Here is an 18,278-nt window from a genome sequence, read left to right on the forward strand (position 1 = left end):
GATTAGAACTTATATGTTCTCACCAAACAAGTATATATTTATTGAATCATCACGCTTTACACTTTAAAAATTTATTAATTAACTCCAATAAAGCTGGAAATAAATAAAAATGCAATTACTTCCACCAACTTTGTTGTTAACTTTTGAGAGGGTTATGAATAAAAAGCATATGAAAAGATGGAAGTAATAAAAGTTTAAAGAAAGGAGACATGTAAAACAAGGAAAGAATACTTAAAAAAGCATCAGAAAAGAGAGAATGCAAGGTAGAAAATGAAAAGAAAAAAAATAAGGACAAAGAAAGACGGGAAAAATATAGACAACATGAAATGAGTGAAAGGTGGAAGTAACATAGTTAACAAAATTAAACAAGAAACTAAAATTATATCAAGAAGTATTTATTTCTAGAATGAAAGTGTAATAACCAGTGATAAAATTTGAAGGCTGGATTAGGTTTTGAAATATAAAGACAACACTATATTTTCTGAAAAACAGATCTCTAATAAAATTGAACTTAAATAACTTGTGATTGCACTTTATAGAAACTTGATAACTTTCTTGAGTACAAAACTTTACATGTTCTATCCTGGCAAGATAGATTTGTTTTTGTGAATTAGTTTAATGTAGCTATTCAAATTAGTTTAATGTAGCTATTCAAAGAGTTACTGTGTTTATACTTATGAAGTATACTAAACATAGTTATTTCTAAGAAAATATACTATGGAAATATTAGAAATCATCAGGTATACCTAAATTCAGATGGTATTATTAAAATATTTATGTTCAAGGCAATCAAAGGTGAGGTTCTTATGATATTATTATATTAACTGGGAATCTATTCATTTCTAGAAGAGTATCACAGTTGGTGAATAGTAGCATAAAAGAAAAAAACCCACTTATTTCATTATTATGTTGCTAAATATATATATAATATGCAGTTTTGGAACATTAGAACATCAAAGAAATATGGGTTGTTCATTCCTTTTACTGACCAGTACACTGTGAGACAATTTCTTAAAAGAATACACATTTTACAAAAGCAATTATCCATTTTTATTTTGTTTACATTGCACTGAAAATTTACATCATACTTTTACAAAGTTTTTTTCATAAAAATATACTTCTTTACAAAAGTGTATGCATTAATATAAGAGGAGTAGCCAGTTGCAGAAGAAACATTGTTTAAACAAGATCTTAAATGTATTAACCTTAACATTAATGAATGAATCATTGTTATTGCAGTCATTTGAATAAACAAGAATAAATAACTGATGGCATAAAATTTAAAACAGCATCCTGTCAGTAGAGTACAATGTTGAGAAAATTGTATGAATTTCCAAAACAAAGTATCTCAGAATGGTTTACAAGAAATTCACTAAACATAGAGATAGATCCAAGCAGCGCTCTGCTCCTGGGTGCAATGATTTCTCTTAGGCACTCTGTCTCATGATACAAAACGTCAAGACAGTTTACAGAGTTATCCATATTCGAAAGGGACAACAACAAAGAGTTCACACTGGGTATGTAATTTACTCAATGAAGTAAAACATGCTATAAAAGAAGACAATGACCTATTAAATCAAAATGCTGGCATTACTGTGAGACAGTTGTAAATGAGCCACCAATAACTTGCAAATGCATGTCTTAATTTCACAATGAAAGAAACCTGTCATATCTGAACCTGTTATTTAAGAAGAAGAGTATAAAACTTTTAAATATATGAAAATTTGTTAAATCAAAATTTTTAGAAAAATCTTTATATCAGTAATTTGAAAGAGCAGATTTTTTTTTTTTTGTCATTATGCTCAGGGGCTGTCCAAAATATATGTCTAACTCATTGTTAGATAACAGTTCAAAACAATATGAAATAAAGTTGAAGGCTTAATTGGGAGGATAATGATAATTATTATAAACTAATTATAATAAATTAATAGGTTTTATTTGGTCATTCAAAAACATTGGGATGTTTGGTAAAGGATGATAAGTTTGGTGTCTCAGATAACTGCAAAATCATCATTATAGATAATTTTTGCCAGCTGACGTGGTTTCTGGGTGATAAAACTGATTGAAGCAAAGCTATTAGTCACAACATAATGAGGGAAATCAAGAGGACAGCATGATGATCTTGTCATTTGCACAAACTAGGACAACCAGTCTAAAGAAGAATAGGAATGCAATCCCGAAGAACAAAACTCAGAAAGAGTCAAATCAGAGTGGGACAATTTATCTCTTTTGTGGCATAAATAGCTCATAAATATTTCAATCTCAAATAACCATGGGAATAAGGAAAACAATGACTCAATTAACAATAACAAATAGCCAATAGATTGGTGTGAAATACAGACTCATGGGTGTGGTGAAGCGTACAACGGTTAAAGAGAAGTCAGTCATCTACTGACTCTTGTAAGTATAGCTCTTATTATCTACCCTATATCTTTTTTTTTTTAAACCCAGTCCCTCTAATATAGTTTATAAAGCACAGAAATACTGATATGGATGCTCCTCCAATATATGCAAATAAGTCTATGTTTTAGAATAATCTCCTTTTTTAAAAAAGCAAATAAACTGTGAGTAAGCACTCTCAGAGTGCAGCCGAAATTTCTGTAAAACTCTCCATGGCAAACATGAAGAAGAATTATGGTCCAGTTTATGAAAAACACTCTTCTCTATCATTCCTCAGGAAAAGGTGACCCAGCAAGTCCTGAAAAGTGTGCTTTAATTATTTTTTTAGCAGTGAACTAATGTGCACTGTTTTGTGTGTCGACTTCCAAGCTTCTGAAGAAGGCGAAGGGTTGCCACGTTATACCATTGTGCAGACTGTGTTCAAGTTGGGATCGAATCGTACCGCCTTCCCTTCCACTGTCTTCGCATTGGTGTCATACATGGGGTTTTCAAAAGCTGCTTGGCCATTGTTGTTTTCATGAACTGAACATCCTGTGTACTGTGTTTTGGGTGCAGTCCTGTTGATGAGAACATTGATTGCTTTGTGTTAGCTTTCTTCTAGAAACCCCAGTGTAGGGTTCAAACATAATATAAGTTTTCATTGTTAACTGATAATATAACTTAACTGACATATCATAATCTCAGTACATCAAATTTGAAAGATTTACCTGTCACTTTTAAATCCTGAGTGACTTTAGTTACATGTACTTCACATTTGCATACAGAGCCAATATGAGTAACACAAGTATTGATAGATGATACATTAGGGCTATTATAAATTTTCTTGTAAAATGATAAATTATTATTATGAATTAGCATGAATAATATAAATAAGTTGTGATAATGATGAATTCAAATCTCATTACTATTTATTCATTCATTTATAAAATATTTACTGAGTATCTATTATGTGACAGGCATGATCCTAGGCATTAAAAATATGTATTTTTTGTCTGTTTTTTAGAAAGATTTTATTTATTGATTTTACATAGAGGGGGGAGTAAGAAGTGTCAACTCATAGTTGCTTCTCTTTAGTTGTTTCATGCTTGACATATGTGCCTTGACCCGGCAAGTCCAGGGGTTTGAACTGGTGACCTCAGTGGTCCAGGTTGATGCTCAATCCACTGTGCCACCACAGGCCAGGGAAAAAAAATGTACTTTTTAAAAGCATAATCATTATACTCTTATGGAGCTCAGACTGTAGTGACAGAAAACAAAAAATACATTAAAAATAAATGACACAGCCTGACCAGGCAGTGGCACAGTGGATAGAGTGTCAGACTGGGACACAGAGGACCCAGGTTCAGGACCCCAAGGTCACCAGCTTGAGTTGGGCTCATCTGCTTTGAGCAAGGTTCACCAGCTTGAGCCCAAGGTCATGGGCTCGAGTAAGGGGTTACTCAGTCTGCTGTAGCCCCCTGGTCAAGGCACATATGAGGAAGCAATCAATGAGAAACTATGGTGCTGCAATGAATAATTGACACTTCTCATCTATCCCCCTTCCTGTCTGTCTGTCCCTATCTGTCTGTCCCTTTCTCTGAATCTCTCTCTGTCTCTGTCACTAAATAAATAAATTAATTAATTAATTAAAAAACAAAAATAAAAAGCTAATCAGAGTTGTTTTGATGAAAAGGAAAATGACTGCTATGATAGGAAGTAATGGGGAGCCACTTTAAATAGTAGGAAAAGTATGTCTTTGGAGGTAAAATTTAATCTGAGGCTTAAAGGACAGCAAAGAGCTGGTTTTACACTAAACAGAAAAGGATTTCAGGAGCAGTGGACATTAATGCTGGGGTCTAATTTAAGAAGGTATTTGGAGTAACTCCAAGACTAAAATATGCAATTTGTTCAAAAATGATGTACATTAGAGGACAGAAATTCAAAATCTCAAAGAAGAAATGACAATACTGATACTCAAGTCATGAAAAGAGCCCTTCTAAATAGTTATTGACAACTGAGTATACTATACATAGGATGGTTTAAATAGTTTTCTTTCATGGGTGTCTTACCAACATACTAAAAAAGATTGTCATAGGTTGCTTTATAAACATATTTAGTCATTATTTAGTCATCAATAAAATATGACATTGACAAAGCCTAACCAGCTACTTATACACAATTATTACAAATTTATGTAATACTAATATGATTAGATAATACAGAGACTGATATTTATAATAAAAACATGAGTTTGGGGGGAAATGCATTTAGGTAATATTTATGTAATTATCTGGTTATCTACATATTTTTCTTGATAAGAATGGTCCTAAGTAGTGGAGAATTGCATAGTGAAGCCCCTCACCAGTATGTTGTAATAGAGGTAATGAATATAAACAACTAATAATATGTGTAGTCTCAGACATGAGGGAAATATAACATATTAATTGCATAATCTTCTTAAAGCAAAAGAAGGTACTCAGGAGAATTAGAGGAATCTACCAACTACCAGCCTGGGTAAATTGGTCAGTATTGTCATGTGACCTAAGGCGTTTGGACAAAGTTTTGTTGTTGTTGTTTTTAATTCTCTAAATAAACCTGTCAGCAGATATCACTTTTTTAATTTAAACCTTAACCTAGATCTTGTATCTCTGAAGTCTCATTGTGTATTCATAACAAGATAAATTACATAAAAATAACATACAATTAGTTATGCAGTAGGAAATTGCTAGGCAAAAGGAGAAAAGGTTAAGATGAATGCTTGTGCAATTTAACAGAGCAGCTTGTGCTGTGTGAATATTGGGTTGGTAAAGAGACTGGCGGGTAAAGAAGGTTTTCAACAACTATGGCGATATTTGGTTCACAGATATTCCAACAGCCCAGAAAAAAGAATGAAAATTAGAATTTGAAGTAGAATAGTAAAAAGAACATGAATAAAGATTTGGGAAATATTAGTTGTTAAAATACATTTTTTTTAAAAAAAGCCCTTACCTTTGTTTATAAAGATAAAATCCAAATCCTGCAAATATAAGTGCAAAAAAAGGCACAAGAATAGCAATGGCCACAGAACTACTATTTGTACCATGAGGTTGATTCGAAGAGTTTAAACCCTCTGACATATTCAGTCCTATAAAATAAAATATAAATTGTAAATCCATAATCAACTCAATTTTATCACCATTGACTTTTATTTTAATCCAGTAATATGTTTCTCGCTCAGAAATGTACATAGTACAAAGAAATAATTCATGAAACTCCTTCAGCTGATTTCTACACATTTACCCAGTGATACTCTGCATAAGGTGTTTTTTCAGGAGAGGATACAGAATAAAAAATAAGCAAGGTCTCTGGAGTGACGAGTACCTACAACTGTGGGCAAAACACTAAGACATAAATAAGTGGATGAATCGGGCATGGATTAATGAGCAGTGGGCTTTAGAAAGGGAAGGAGTAACACCTTCTGGTGGTATGTAAGCATGTTTTCTGGAGGATACACAATATGAGCATGGCCTTGAAGACTCAGTAGAATAATGAATGGAGGAGGAAGCAGGGTCATCATAAAGCTAGAAATGGGAAGGTCACTGGCATATTTACAGGCTGTGATGAGCATTAGGCATAGATGTGTGGAAAGAACTGTGGTAGAAATAGGAGGCTAAAATGGTCAACGTGGCTAGACTGAATATCAGGCATAAATATTCTACGGAGCCCTAAACTACTGCTCATTTACAGTGAGGGATAACTGAAGGTGTCCAGAAAGGAGAAGCCCAGTGATTAGACACATGATTTAGAAGAGTGACTAGGGTTGGTAGGGTGGACTTCAGGGAGTCCAGACTGGAAGCCAGGGTGGTTTGAAGGATGCAGTAACAATCCAGATTAAGAAAAAAAGATATGAAATAAAGAACACTAGGAAGAGCATAAAATATAGATTTAGGAGAACATTTTATAGTTAAAATCAACCAAATGTGTTTGTGTGCATGAAAGCGGTAAGAAGGTACAGGTTCAGTGTTTTAACTGGGGGCTGAGTAAATGGCGATGACACTTCACAGTTTGAAGATGCGAAACATCAGGTTTGTCAACACGCTGGCACAGGTGTAAAGAGAAAACAACTAACAGTTTCTGTTCAATTCCTTTTTTAAAGGTTCTGTTTTAGACGTGTAGAGTTTGAGATGCTTTTGGAAATAATATATGACAACAACTTGCATTTAATTACACGACTGTGTTATAGTACCACAATCCTGTTTTTAAAAGTAACACAATTTTAGGGAAGACATCTCAAATGATACATATTATTGTTCATTCAGAGAAAGCTAATTCGTTTTTTAATAGTTATATTAAATTAAGGGATACCTTAGGCCAGGCATAAAAAGTGAGTTCCTTATTTCATACCTATTTTTCCAGGGACTCAGAGTATTTATATAAAAGTTCAAAGTAATTAAATTTGTAATAAAAATGTCAAATAGTAGTTCTTAGAGAGCCTGAATTTATTCTTAATTTGTCAATATCACAATATGATAATGGGAGACAGTATAACTAGGAAAATTATACACTCAAAAATATTAGATACCCAAAACTATATTACACCCAAAGGAAAGAGAGAAAATTACTATGTACCCAAAACTATGGTAATAAATATATTTCAAGCAAGACCATTAAATGCATACACACATTTTAGCGGTATTGGGAATTAGAATGACAAAACCCTTGGCCTCCCACCACTGCAAATTTACATATCGGAAGAGCACAAAGCCCTGAGTAGGGACACATTCTTCAAAGTAATTTTCCCTTTCCGGATCCTGTGAGTTTCTCACAGTGCCATTGCATGTTCCAAAGAGTAAGAAAATGCAACAGTATTCAAACTGGAGAAGTATTATAGTTCTCATGAGATAAGATAATATAACTTACAGTTTAATATTTTCCTTTATATCTATATCACTTTTTCTCCTTTTCACTTGCTTAAGGGCAAGACAGTTTGTCATATTTATTAGAAATATGATGAAAAACCACATTGTACAGAGGTGGGACATAGAGAACCAATAGTTTTGAAGAATGAGATTATTTAAAAGGCTATCAAAATGGCTCAATGTGTAGTCCTGACAATGTAAAATTTAAAATATAGGAAGTGTGCCTAATATACAGAATCCCCTGTATTTCCTTGTAAAGTCTGCAGTAATAAAGGAACTACCTGAAAATGAAAATGAATACATTACCCAGTCGTTGTAGTCCAAATTGCCCATAATCTTTGCCCTGAATAAATCCTTGAAACACATAAGTGGCTCCATCAGGCTCAGCAGAAACCTAAAAATATTTATAATTTGATTAAATGTGAAGACTGGCCCATAGCTATATCTTTCCAGCCTTAGTAACTATTCAATTTTGTTCTGAAATAAATATTATGCAAGGTTCCTTCCTCTAGATTTTCATCCTATATAAAACACAGAACATTGTATAAATTTGCTATCATTAAAATCAAAATTTTCATTTTTTAGATAATTATGATACTAAGAAAATTAGGTTGATTATTAATATAATGATATAGATATTTATTTCTTTTATGATAAGAAAACTATTTTTTATAAAAAGGGCCAGGATATGATGAAACAGGAGGAAGGAAATGACCAATTAAAATTAAAGTATGACAATATTGTTTTTTTTAGATTAAGCTACTGTTTAGCATATATGACTTCTTCCTACTCCCACCGGACTCCATGGGAAGAGTGTACTTCCCATCTCATTCAGTTGGGTTTGGTCCTGTGTATTGTTTTGTCCAAAAGAATGTGGGTGGAATTGATAATGGCAATTTCAAGCCTAGGTCAGAAGAGACATATTCCTGTTATCAGTTAAATAAGTCAGTCACAAAAGGCTACATATTATACAATCACCTAAATATGAAACTCCAAACCAGGGTAATGTGTAAAGACAGAAAATAGATTTGTGACTGCTTAGAGTGATGATGAGGGATGGCTGGGTGGGATGAGAGCTAACTGACATGGTAGTTCTTTTTCAGGTGAGACAGCTATATTAAAATCAACCGTGGAGGCCCTGGCCGGTTGGCTCAGTGGTAGAGCGTCAGCCTGGCATGCAGAAGTCCCGGGTTCAATTCCCGGCCAGGGCACACAGGAGAAGTGCCCATCTGCTTCTCCACCCCTTCCCCCCTCCTTCCTCTCTGTCTCTCTCTTCCCCTCCCCAGCCGAGGCTCCATTGGAGCAAAGATGGCCCGGGCGCTGGGGATGGCTCCTTGGCCTCTGCCTCAGGCACTAGAGTAGCTCTGGTCGAGACAGAGCAACGCCCCGGATGGGCAGAGCATTGCCCCCATGGTGGGCAGAGCATCGCCCCCTGGTGGGCGTGCCGGGTGGATCCCGGTTGGGCGCATGCGGGAGTCTGTCTGACTATCTCCCCGTTTCCAGCTTCAGAAAAATACAAAAATAAATAAATAAATAAATAAATAAATAAATAAATAAATAATAAAATCAACCGTGGTGATGGTTACACATCTAAATATACTATGAGGTGTTGAATTTAACATTTTCAATGGGTAAATTTGGGGTATATTAATTACATTTCAATAAAGCTGTTAAAAAAGGAGGGTTTATCTGACCTGTGGTGGCACAGTGGATAATGTCTCGACCTGGAATGCTGAGTTACAGGTCCAAAACCCTGGGCTGACCTGGTCAAGGCACATACGAGAAGCAACTACTACGATTTGATGCTTCCCATTACTCCCCCTGCCTTTCTCTCTCTATCCTTTCTCTAAAATCGATAAATAAAATCTTTAAAAAAAAGGAGGGCATGTGTTCTCTGCTTTGCCCCTTAGTGATTCTGACCTCTAACAAAAAAGAAATATGCTCCAGACGGCTGCCACCCTTCATCCTGGGCCCCGGAACGAGACACCCAGAGCAGATCTGAGCATGCTCCCAGGGTTGCAAGTAGAACCAATGGAATATGAGTGAAATTGACAATAGCTTAGCCACAACCAATCTTAGGCATATTAGCAAGAATTAAATACCGGTTGAGTGACTCTCAGCTTTTGTGGCTATGTCTGATGTTGTAGATGCTAATTATTAGTATAGTTTAAAAATACTTTGCCTGCATAGTATCATTTGATCTAAAAGATAAAATAGAAATTGAAACATTTCAGTGGTCCTGGTAAGTAGTAATAATGATTTACCCTGGAGTTTGTTCTAATTAGCTGTAATTAGCTAGCTAAGTTATGTACGTTATTGTAAAAGTTGTAAAACTAAAATAATAATAATAATAATAAGGAAACAAACAAAAACAATTTGACTGCCTCCCCTTAAGAGCAAAATAACAAAATATTATACCAAACCATCCATTCAAGTCTGATATATTAACACTAGAGGTAAAATTTGTTCTTTATTATCCGTCATCATAGTCTGGGCAAGGCCATTTTTAAAAACATGTTTTTAAAAATAGCTCAAACTCTAATATTTAAATACATTCTTTTTGTTTTTATATTAAATAATACAGCTAAACAACCTAAATGTATTGAAGACAAGAGTTAGTCTCAACTCCCTGAATAATGGCTCAAATAGGAAACAGAATAAACATTTTTTCCTCAGGTACCAAACTTACTATGAAGCTCATCCCTTACTATATATCTTCTTTTCTGCTAGGCCTTCCTTGTAAAAGAAGACTTGTTACTTGAGAGAATAGGGTCAGAGATCTTTCTCTCAAGTCTGTTTTTTAACAAAGGCTCTTGGGCAGTATGTGAATGTAAGACTTGTTTCCAACTTCCAATTTAGAAACTCCATCCACATAAGTGGCTGAATAGGACACGGTGACTCCATGGTGAAGCTATGTCAACTACCTCTGCATACGAGGCGCTTTGCATAACTTCCTGTTTGTAGACAATTTTAGAAAATATTCTAAACTTCTGTTTAAATTTAATGGGCATGCTTAATTTTTCTGAGGCCTTTTGTTACCATGTTGCATATACCTTGAATAGTGGTTCTAGACAAAGACTGAATTATATTTTAACTAGATTTATTTGTTATAGTACTGACTATAGACAAAATACATTTAATGAAACCATCAAAAATATATATTCCTGTACACATAACTGTTACAAAAGTAAACAAAGCTAACTAGAATCCAAGAATCCTAGGTTTAACACTCTAGATTACTAAATACATTGTCATTAAAAAAACAACAACATACCCATAGTAGTAATTTTGTCATTTTGTGTGTGTGTGTGTGTGTGTATACACACATATAGATGTTCATAACTACATAAATTTAGAAAATTACCTTTTTTCTGAAATATTAATGACAAACCTTATCACAAATTTGTTGTTAAAATCAGCAGCAGACTTTTAAAGACCTATACTTACGAAGCCATCCATAGCCCAATTTTCTTCCTTCATTTTCTTCACAGAAGCATGAGGTGGTACTTTAATAAGATAGATGTGTAACATTAACCGAGCTTCCTGGCTTTTATATACCCCTGTAAAAACAGTATGCTTCATTTTATTCTCTGTAACTATTTAAATATATCATGTAATGCATATGATAGGGAAAGAAATAAAACAAGGCCGAGTCAAGGCCAGTTTTGTCCATAATGTTATTCACAAATCCTGCAATATACGAATGATTTGTCTTCCAGCAGGAATTCTCAGCGTAAGTCTCCACTGTGGAGTGTAAATGACCGATGCTATTACAATTAAGTATCACTGTCCTAATAACACCATTCCATGATATTGCAAACAAAATTATTTCCCCAAACAGATTTTAAATTTTTAAAGATATAAATCAAAATTTAAAAGTTCTTATGTTTCCCTTAAAATAAATTGGGCGCCAACCATTTGAAAGAGAGTTTCCTAGATGCTCCTGGATCCACAAAGATGAATACATGCAGTTCCTATAAAAAGATACTATGCTTAAAAAGCACTTCTCGTTAAGTGGGAGATATAAGTCAGGTACACAGCTAACTAAAATACATGAGAGAGTAGAATCAATAAAAGCCCAGAACAGAGAGGGATCATACACACTGGAGGGATAATGAAATCCTTATTTTACAAAAGCATTTGAACTGGGTCTTGAAAAATCAAGTAGAATTTTTAGTTCAACAAGGTCAGTATAGGTAATAACATACAAGAGAGAAGCAAAAATATATATATACAATTATTTTTATCTTAAATGGTGAATATTTTAAGAATAGAAATAAGTTGAATATAAATGTGTTCAGAGAAATAATAGTAAATAAGGTTCTAAGTAAAAATTTTGTGATTAACTGATGATTGAAATTTGACTCATTTATTCATTCATTTCCTTATCTTTCTTCTGCCTCTGTAATAAGGTATCATATGAATATGCTGGGAATACAAAGATAATGATAAATAAATCCTGACAAAATATAAATTACAATTTGTAGGAAAAAGATATGAGTAATCAAAAATAATATTGCTAAGAAATATTATAACTGATGTACATGGAGGCAGTAACAGCAAATTAAATTATGTGTAATCTAATAATTCTTGTTTGCTCTTCCATATTTGTAAAAATTTGTTTTGAAAATCTTCTTGATTAGAGTAAGTACGTTGACTTTAGAACAACACAGGTGTTAGAGGCTCTGACTATCCTATGTAATGGAAAATCTGTGTATAATTTAAGACTGCCTTCTACACAGGAGAACTCCACCTGCTAGCTGACCCTTGAACAACTCGGGTTTGAACTGCATATTGGAAAAAAATCCACGTATAAGTGGACTCATGCAGTTCAAGTCTATGCATTCCAAGGGTCAATTACATATATATTTTGTGCAACTCTTTTATAGAAAATGAAAAAATTGTTTCAAAGTTGTATAAATCATTAGTGAAGTGAATTGCAATTCTCTTGTTCATATAAAGCTTCTTTCAAATTATATCATGCAGCTATGTATAATTTTAAAATACAATACATATTAACTTCTAATACTTCTACTCTGGGTTGAGTGCCGGGTCATTCGATAATTTAAAATGATGCTTCATAGTTCATGTATCCATGGCATATACTTCCAATATCCCAGTGGTGGTCTGAAATTGTGATTAGTACAACATCATATATATATATATATATATATATATATATATATATATATATATATATATATAATGTTTTTTCTTAAATATAAATACCTATGATAAAGTTTAAATTACTAATTAGGCATAGTAAGATATTAACAACAGTATCTATAAAATAGAAATTATAACTATATATTATACATAAAAGTTATGCGAGTGTACTCTCTTTCTCTCTAAATATTGTATTGCACTGTACTCACCCTTCTTCTTGTGATGATGTGGATGGCAGAGGGCCTACGTGATGAGAGGAAGTGAGGGGGAAGATGCAAAAATGGTGACTAAATGTGAGGTGGCTGTTGACCTGCAGGTATGGATACTAAGGGCAGGCAGCGGAGAGCGTGGATACTAAACAAAGGGATGAACTACTGCCCTGACCAGAAGGATGGTGCAAAACCAAGAGATATTTCATCATGCTATGAAGGACGGCTTGAAATTTAAAACTATGAAGTGCTCATTTCTGGAATTTTCCATTTAACATTTTTGGACAACATTTGGCCTTGGGTAAAAACTAAAACCACAGAAAGTGAAACTGTGGTAAGGGAGGACTACTGCTGTATTTAAGATACATACATAGTCAAGATGTTTAAACATTATATGTAGCTCATATTTGCAATAGAGTGATTTAAAAAATACTTTAAAATAAGAGCAATGATTCTAATTTGTTCCTTTGACAATATTCTGTGAGACCTCATTTGTTTCAGATGCTGTTCTAATCTCTGAGATCTAGTCTTACTGTGTTTGTAATGTGAAGGCTACTTTAAAAGAGTCACCAGGCATACTGTTGACAAGAAGACATTTGAGGAAACATCTGAATGTCAGAAAGAAACAGTCATCAAAGATAATGAGAGAAACATGCACCAGATAAAGAAAACAGAAACTTGAGAAGACCGAGCGGATGAATAGTGGTGTGGATCCCTTATGTCTGTTTAAAGTCTCGTCTTTACCTTTACTGTCTCAACTAATGGTGCTCACCTAAACATTTTTATTTGAAGAAGTGATTTTGTGGCCTTAAAATAAAATGCTTGTCATAGATGCAGTGTCTTTGGTGTTCTGAGAATAGAGGAAGATTCAGTTATATTCAAATTTCACATTCTGTTCTATTTCATGATGCCTGATTCAAGCTACATAAAAATATTCTTGAGGGAGTTTTGTTCAGTATCATGGAGACTTCTATTTGTATAGAAATATCTATCTATGCATTAGTGCAAAAACCAGAAAGCCTTATTTCTGAATGAATTATTAATATAATAAAAAAAGTCACAGCATAAAAATCACTAATGAACAATGATGAAACGATGGAAAAGAAGGCATGGAGGCATCCATTATTGTTCTTTGATGTGATACCTGAAAGCAGGAGTTCCATGTTGCTGTTGCTGAGTGTGGCATTGACTCTCCCCGTGGAAGCATTGAAACTAGTCACTGTCAAGGTCATGGGTTGTTTCCTTCCTTTGAAGTTATAAGAGCCTTTCCATATATAATTTTGGGCAAATACATCATCAGGAACTGTGAACAGATTAAATAAACACACACATTAATTTTATGGCGTCCTGTAAATAGAAACCTTCAATACTAGATTAATGAGTATTAGTTTATTGGATAATGATATTGGCTCAATAACAATAATATGGAATGTGTGTTATAAAATGAATTCTTCACATAAACTGTTTTCATTATTTTAGAATAAACCAAAATGGTAATAACCTAGATTTGTACATGAGTCATCAATAAAAGATAAATAAACATCACCAATTAAAGACATGAGACTTACACTTAGAGCCCAGTTAAAGATCAAGTTTACTTATACTTTGTCTCCAGTTAAAATATCTTTATTTCATGAGGAAAATAGAATGACTTTATTGAGCCAAGTAAGTTTTTTGTTTGTTTGTTTGTTTGTTTTTGTGACAGAGACAGAGAGAGAGACAGAGTGACAGGAAGGGAGATGAGAAGCATCAATCCTTCATTGCGGCTCCTTTGTCTCCTCAGTTGTTCATTGATTGCTTTCTCATATGTGTCTTGATGGGGGGGGGCAGCAACAGCAGAGCAAGTGACCCCTTGCTTGAGCCAGCAACCTTGGGCTCAAGCCAGCGACCATGGGGTCATGTCTATGATTTCATGGTCAAGCCAGTGACCCGTGCTCAAGCTGGTGAGCCCACGCTCAAACCAGATGAGTTCGTGCTCAAGCCGGCGACCTCGGGGTTTCAAACCTGGATCCTCAGTGTCCCTGTTCCACGTTCTATCCACTATGCCACAGCCTGGTCAGGCAAGCCAAGTAAGTCTTTATACCAGTCCAAGAGGCCTGCTTTTCTTCTCCTGGTATTGGTAACAGGTTCAAAGGAGGAAGAATATAGACTTAACTCTCCCGTCACTGAATAGCCCTGGGAGGCTGTCAGGAGGGACACTCTGTCCCCCATACAAAGCACTAGTTCAGTTACTCCAATAACAGGCTCCTGAGGAAGAGCAGGGCTTCACCATATTCACATCTTTGAGGCTAAAGGTATTTTTAGAATATTTGTCACTAAAATTGTCTAATTGTCATGGGAGAGAGACAAATCATGGCAAAATTAAAGTATATTCTAAATGTTATAAAACTTCCATATGAAGAAGAAACACTCCTTGTGTTAGATATATACCAAAAAAAGACTTTGTACATTTATATAAACTAGTTATGTCATTTACAGTTAGATAAATTAGGTATGTCGAAGTCTGCACAGCTCCTGGGAAGAAAGAGGCTGAGAGAAGTCCCCATTAATCCTACCCATCATAATAAATCACATCCCAAGAAATGAGCTATTCAATGGAGCCATGCCTGTTTAGGTGAGTGAGTAAATAAAATAGATTTAGAGAAAAGCCTTTTTTCCCCTTGAATTATTAACATCAGTCATCTGATCTTCTCAGTTATTAGTATTATTCTACAGAAAAAACAGGAAAGCTTTATTTTAAAAAAATATTGAAATTTATTGGAATGACATTTGTTAATAAAATTATACAGTTTCAGGAGCACATTCACCACCCCAAGTCAAGTCTGCCTGTGTCACCAACTACTCCCCTCTATTCTCCTTCACCCCCTTGCCCTCCTGCAATCCCCATACTATTGTCTGTGTTTATAAGTTATTTTTCTTTGCTTAATCCCTTCTAAGTGAAATAAGCTAGTCAGAGAAAGACAAGTGCCATATGATTCCACTCATATGTGGAATCTAATGAACAAAATAAACCAACAGAAAAAATAGAAGCAGACTCACAGATATAGAGAACAGACGGACAGATGTCAGAGGGGATGGGGCTTGGGGGCTGGTTGGAAACAGGGAAACGAGATTTTTATAGCTCACGGCATAGTTGCTAATAAAACATATAACTAGCAGACATGTAGTTAGTATCATGAAAAATTCATAGTCCTGCCCCTGTGACCTTTCCCAAGTCATCCTTCTAGTGGTCTTTCCTCCCCAAACCTCGAACCACACAGTTATGCTCTGTATGTATAGGGGAACATATCCTAACAGTTCAATACAGTGTACGAGTACAAAAGCTCTCAATTTCATAAGCAACGCCAAGTTGTTAGCTTTAAAAAAATATATCTAGAACAAGATTGCAGGAAGGAGTAACAAGCCACAGTGCTCTGTATCACAAAAATCAGGCACAGACTCAGCTGTAGGACTAAGAGGAGGAGGAGTCATTCAGTATACAGGAGTTGCTATATCTCTGATTGTCCATTTCCCCTGCCCCATACTATAATTACTCTTTGCTACCCCTGAACCTCTAACGAAGATCTGCTACACCTAATGATTTTGCCCATGGTGCCTAGAGAAATTAAGGGGTGTTGGCTGAAGGAGATAAGAGAACCTAGTGGCAGAAGAAAATAGTGAAATAGTGGAAAGAAGTGGGTAGCAGCTGCAGCAAAGTACACTAGATGAATCATTGATGTGGTCGTAAATGTTTAACAAATGATTCTTCAGAACAAACAACAACACACCAGATTTGTAGCATTTACTGATTTCTATGGTATAACTATTTCCATAACGGCAGATTTCAAACTACCAATATGACATCACTGAGAGTAGTTTGAAGATGTGCAGAATTGGCTATGATGAGCCTGTACCTACTAGCTCCAGCATGCCACACCCCCTGGTCCCCATACATAACTGAGTAATGTAACTCATGGTAGAGTGGGACAGGCAGGCACTATTTATTCATCTATATCCCAGGTACATGGGCATGATAATACTCCTTTCCATTCTTAAGTCTGTTTGGGGACTTAAATGTGATTGTATAATTGGCAATTTATAAACTCTAAAGTGTCACCCAAGAACCATTGATGAGGGTATCAATAAAAAGGAGAAAAAACAATGATGATCATGATTTTTCTTCTAAGACATATTTGAATAGATACTTTGCTTCAGAGTCCTCACAGCTTTGCCAAATAGTTTCATGCTCCTGACTCTGAACTGCTGCCAAATTTCATTCTTGTTTCTTTTGAGTAATCTACTCACTTTGTCTCATTCATGAATTAAATAAAATGCTTCTAACATTTTGCCATTTAAGATGACATTGCTCTAGTGTTATAGATACCTTTACTCAGATTAAAGAAATTCCTTTCCTTTCTAATTTATTAACAGTTTTTTTAAATCATAAATAGATATTGAATATTTTTTATAAAATATTTTCTGTTTATTCTTAGCTTCTTAAAAAATGCTATCTTTTTAAAAGTTAAATTAATGGGGTGACATTGATCAGTAAAAGTACATAGGTTTCAGGTGAACATCTCTATAGCACTTGAACTATTATTGATGGTGTTGTGTGCCCATCACCCAAAGTCAAAACATTTTCTTTTTTTTTAAAGGTTTTACTTATATTCATTTTATAAAGGTGAGAGAGAGAGAGAGAGAGAGAGAGAGAGAGAGAAGGGGGGAGCAGAAAACATCAAAACACCAACTCCCATATGTGCCTTGACAAGGCAAGCCCAGAATTTTGAACCGGGTACCTCAGTGTTCCAGGTCAATGATTTATCTACTGTGGTGACAGGTCAGACAAATCATTTTCAATTACTGCCTATTTGTCCCTCAGCACTCCAAGTCGACACTTGATTCACTGTGCCACTGATGGCCAGGCTTCCTGATCAATATTACCAGAAATTTTTCACTTTGTTTTTTTCTTTTTAAAACAAGTTACTTGGGCTCTATTTAGATTTTTCTTCCTTTCCTTCTCTTCCTTCCCTTCCTTCCCGTCCTTCCCTCCCTCCCTTCCTTCATCCCTCCCTTCCTTCCTTCTTTCCATTTTCTTTCTTTTTTTTTTTTTTTTAATGACAGGAGGGAAGTTAGTGAGACAAACTCCCGCATGTGCTCTGACCAAGATCCACCTGGCAAACCCCATCTGAAGCTGCTGCTCAAATCAACAGAGCTATCCTTAGTGCCCTGGGTCACACTTGAAACAATTAAGCCACTGGCTGCAAGAGGAGAAGAGAGAGAGAAGGGGGAGAGAGGGGACAAGAAGCAGTTGGTTGCTTCTCATGTGTGCCCTGACCAGACTCAAACCCGGGACATCCATATCCACTGAGCCAACTGGCCAGGCCTTAGATTTTTCTGTTGTATCTTTGGAGTTTATTTGTTTTTTCACTTTTATTACAGTGACTTATGCCTTCTTTTGGTTATTCTGTTATACTTTTTTAAATCTTCTTAACAGGAACACTCAACTCACTAATTCTGAGACTTTCTTCTTAATGTAAGGATTTAAGAGTATAAATTTCTCTCACAACTTTTGTTCCTAAATTCTGATATTGAGATTTCAATATAACTAAGTTCTAATATTATATTTTTCATTTTAATTTTATCTTTA

The 18,278-nt window shown here is 34.8% G+C and overlaps 1 protein-coding gene across 3 annotated transcripts in view; it reads right to left on the bottom strand.

Moving 5' to 3' along the window:
* Positions 1-2,224: 2,224 nt before the first annotated feature.
* Positions 2,225-18,278, bottom strand: part of CSMD3 (CUB and Sushi multiple domains 3) — a 1,231,016-nt gene continuing 1,214,962 nt past the window's right edge. For all 3 annotated transcript variants that reach the window (XM_066379371.1, XM_066379370.1, XM_066379369.1), the window contains 5 exons: positions 13,797-13,955; positions 10,725-10,837; positions 7,584-7,671; positions 5,368-5,503; positions 2,225-2,957 (listed from right to left, as the gene is read on the bottom strand). In XM_066379371.1, the coding sequence (XP_066235468.1) occupies positions 2,798-2,957; positions 5,368-5,503; positions 7,584-7,671; positions 10,725-10,837; positions 13,797-13,955 (656 nt within the window). In that variant the 3' untranslated portion in view covers positions 2,225-2,797. The remainder of the gene's footprint in view (positions 2,958-5,367; positions 5,504-7,583; positions 7,672-10,724; positions 10,838-13,796; positions 13,956-18,278) is intronic.

This window comes from Saccopteryx leptura, chromosome 3, assembly GCF_036850995.1.
Source record: "Saccopteryx leptura isolate mSacLep1 chromosome 3, mSacLep1_pri_phased_curated, whole genome shotgun sequence".
Taxonomy (NCBI): domain Eukaryota; kingdom Metazoa; phylum Chordata; class Mammalia; order Chiroptera; family Emballonuridae; genus Saccopteryx; species Saccopteryx leptura.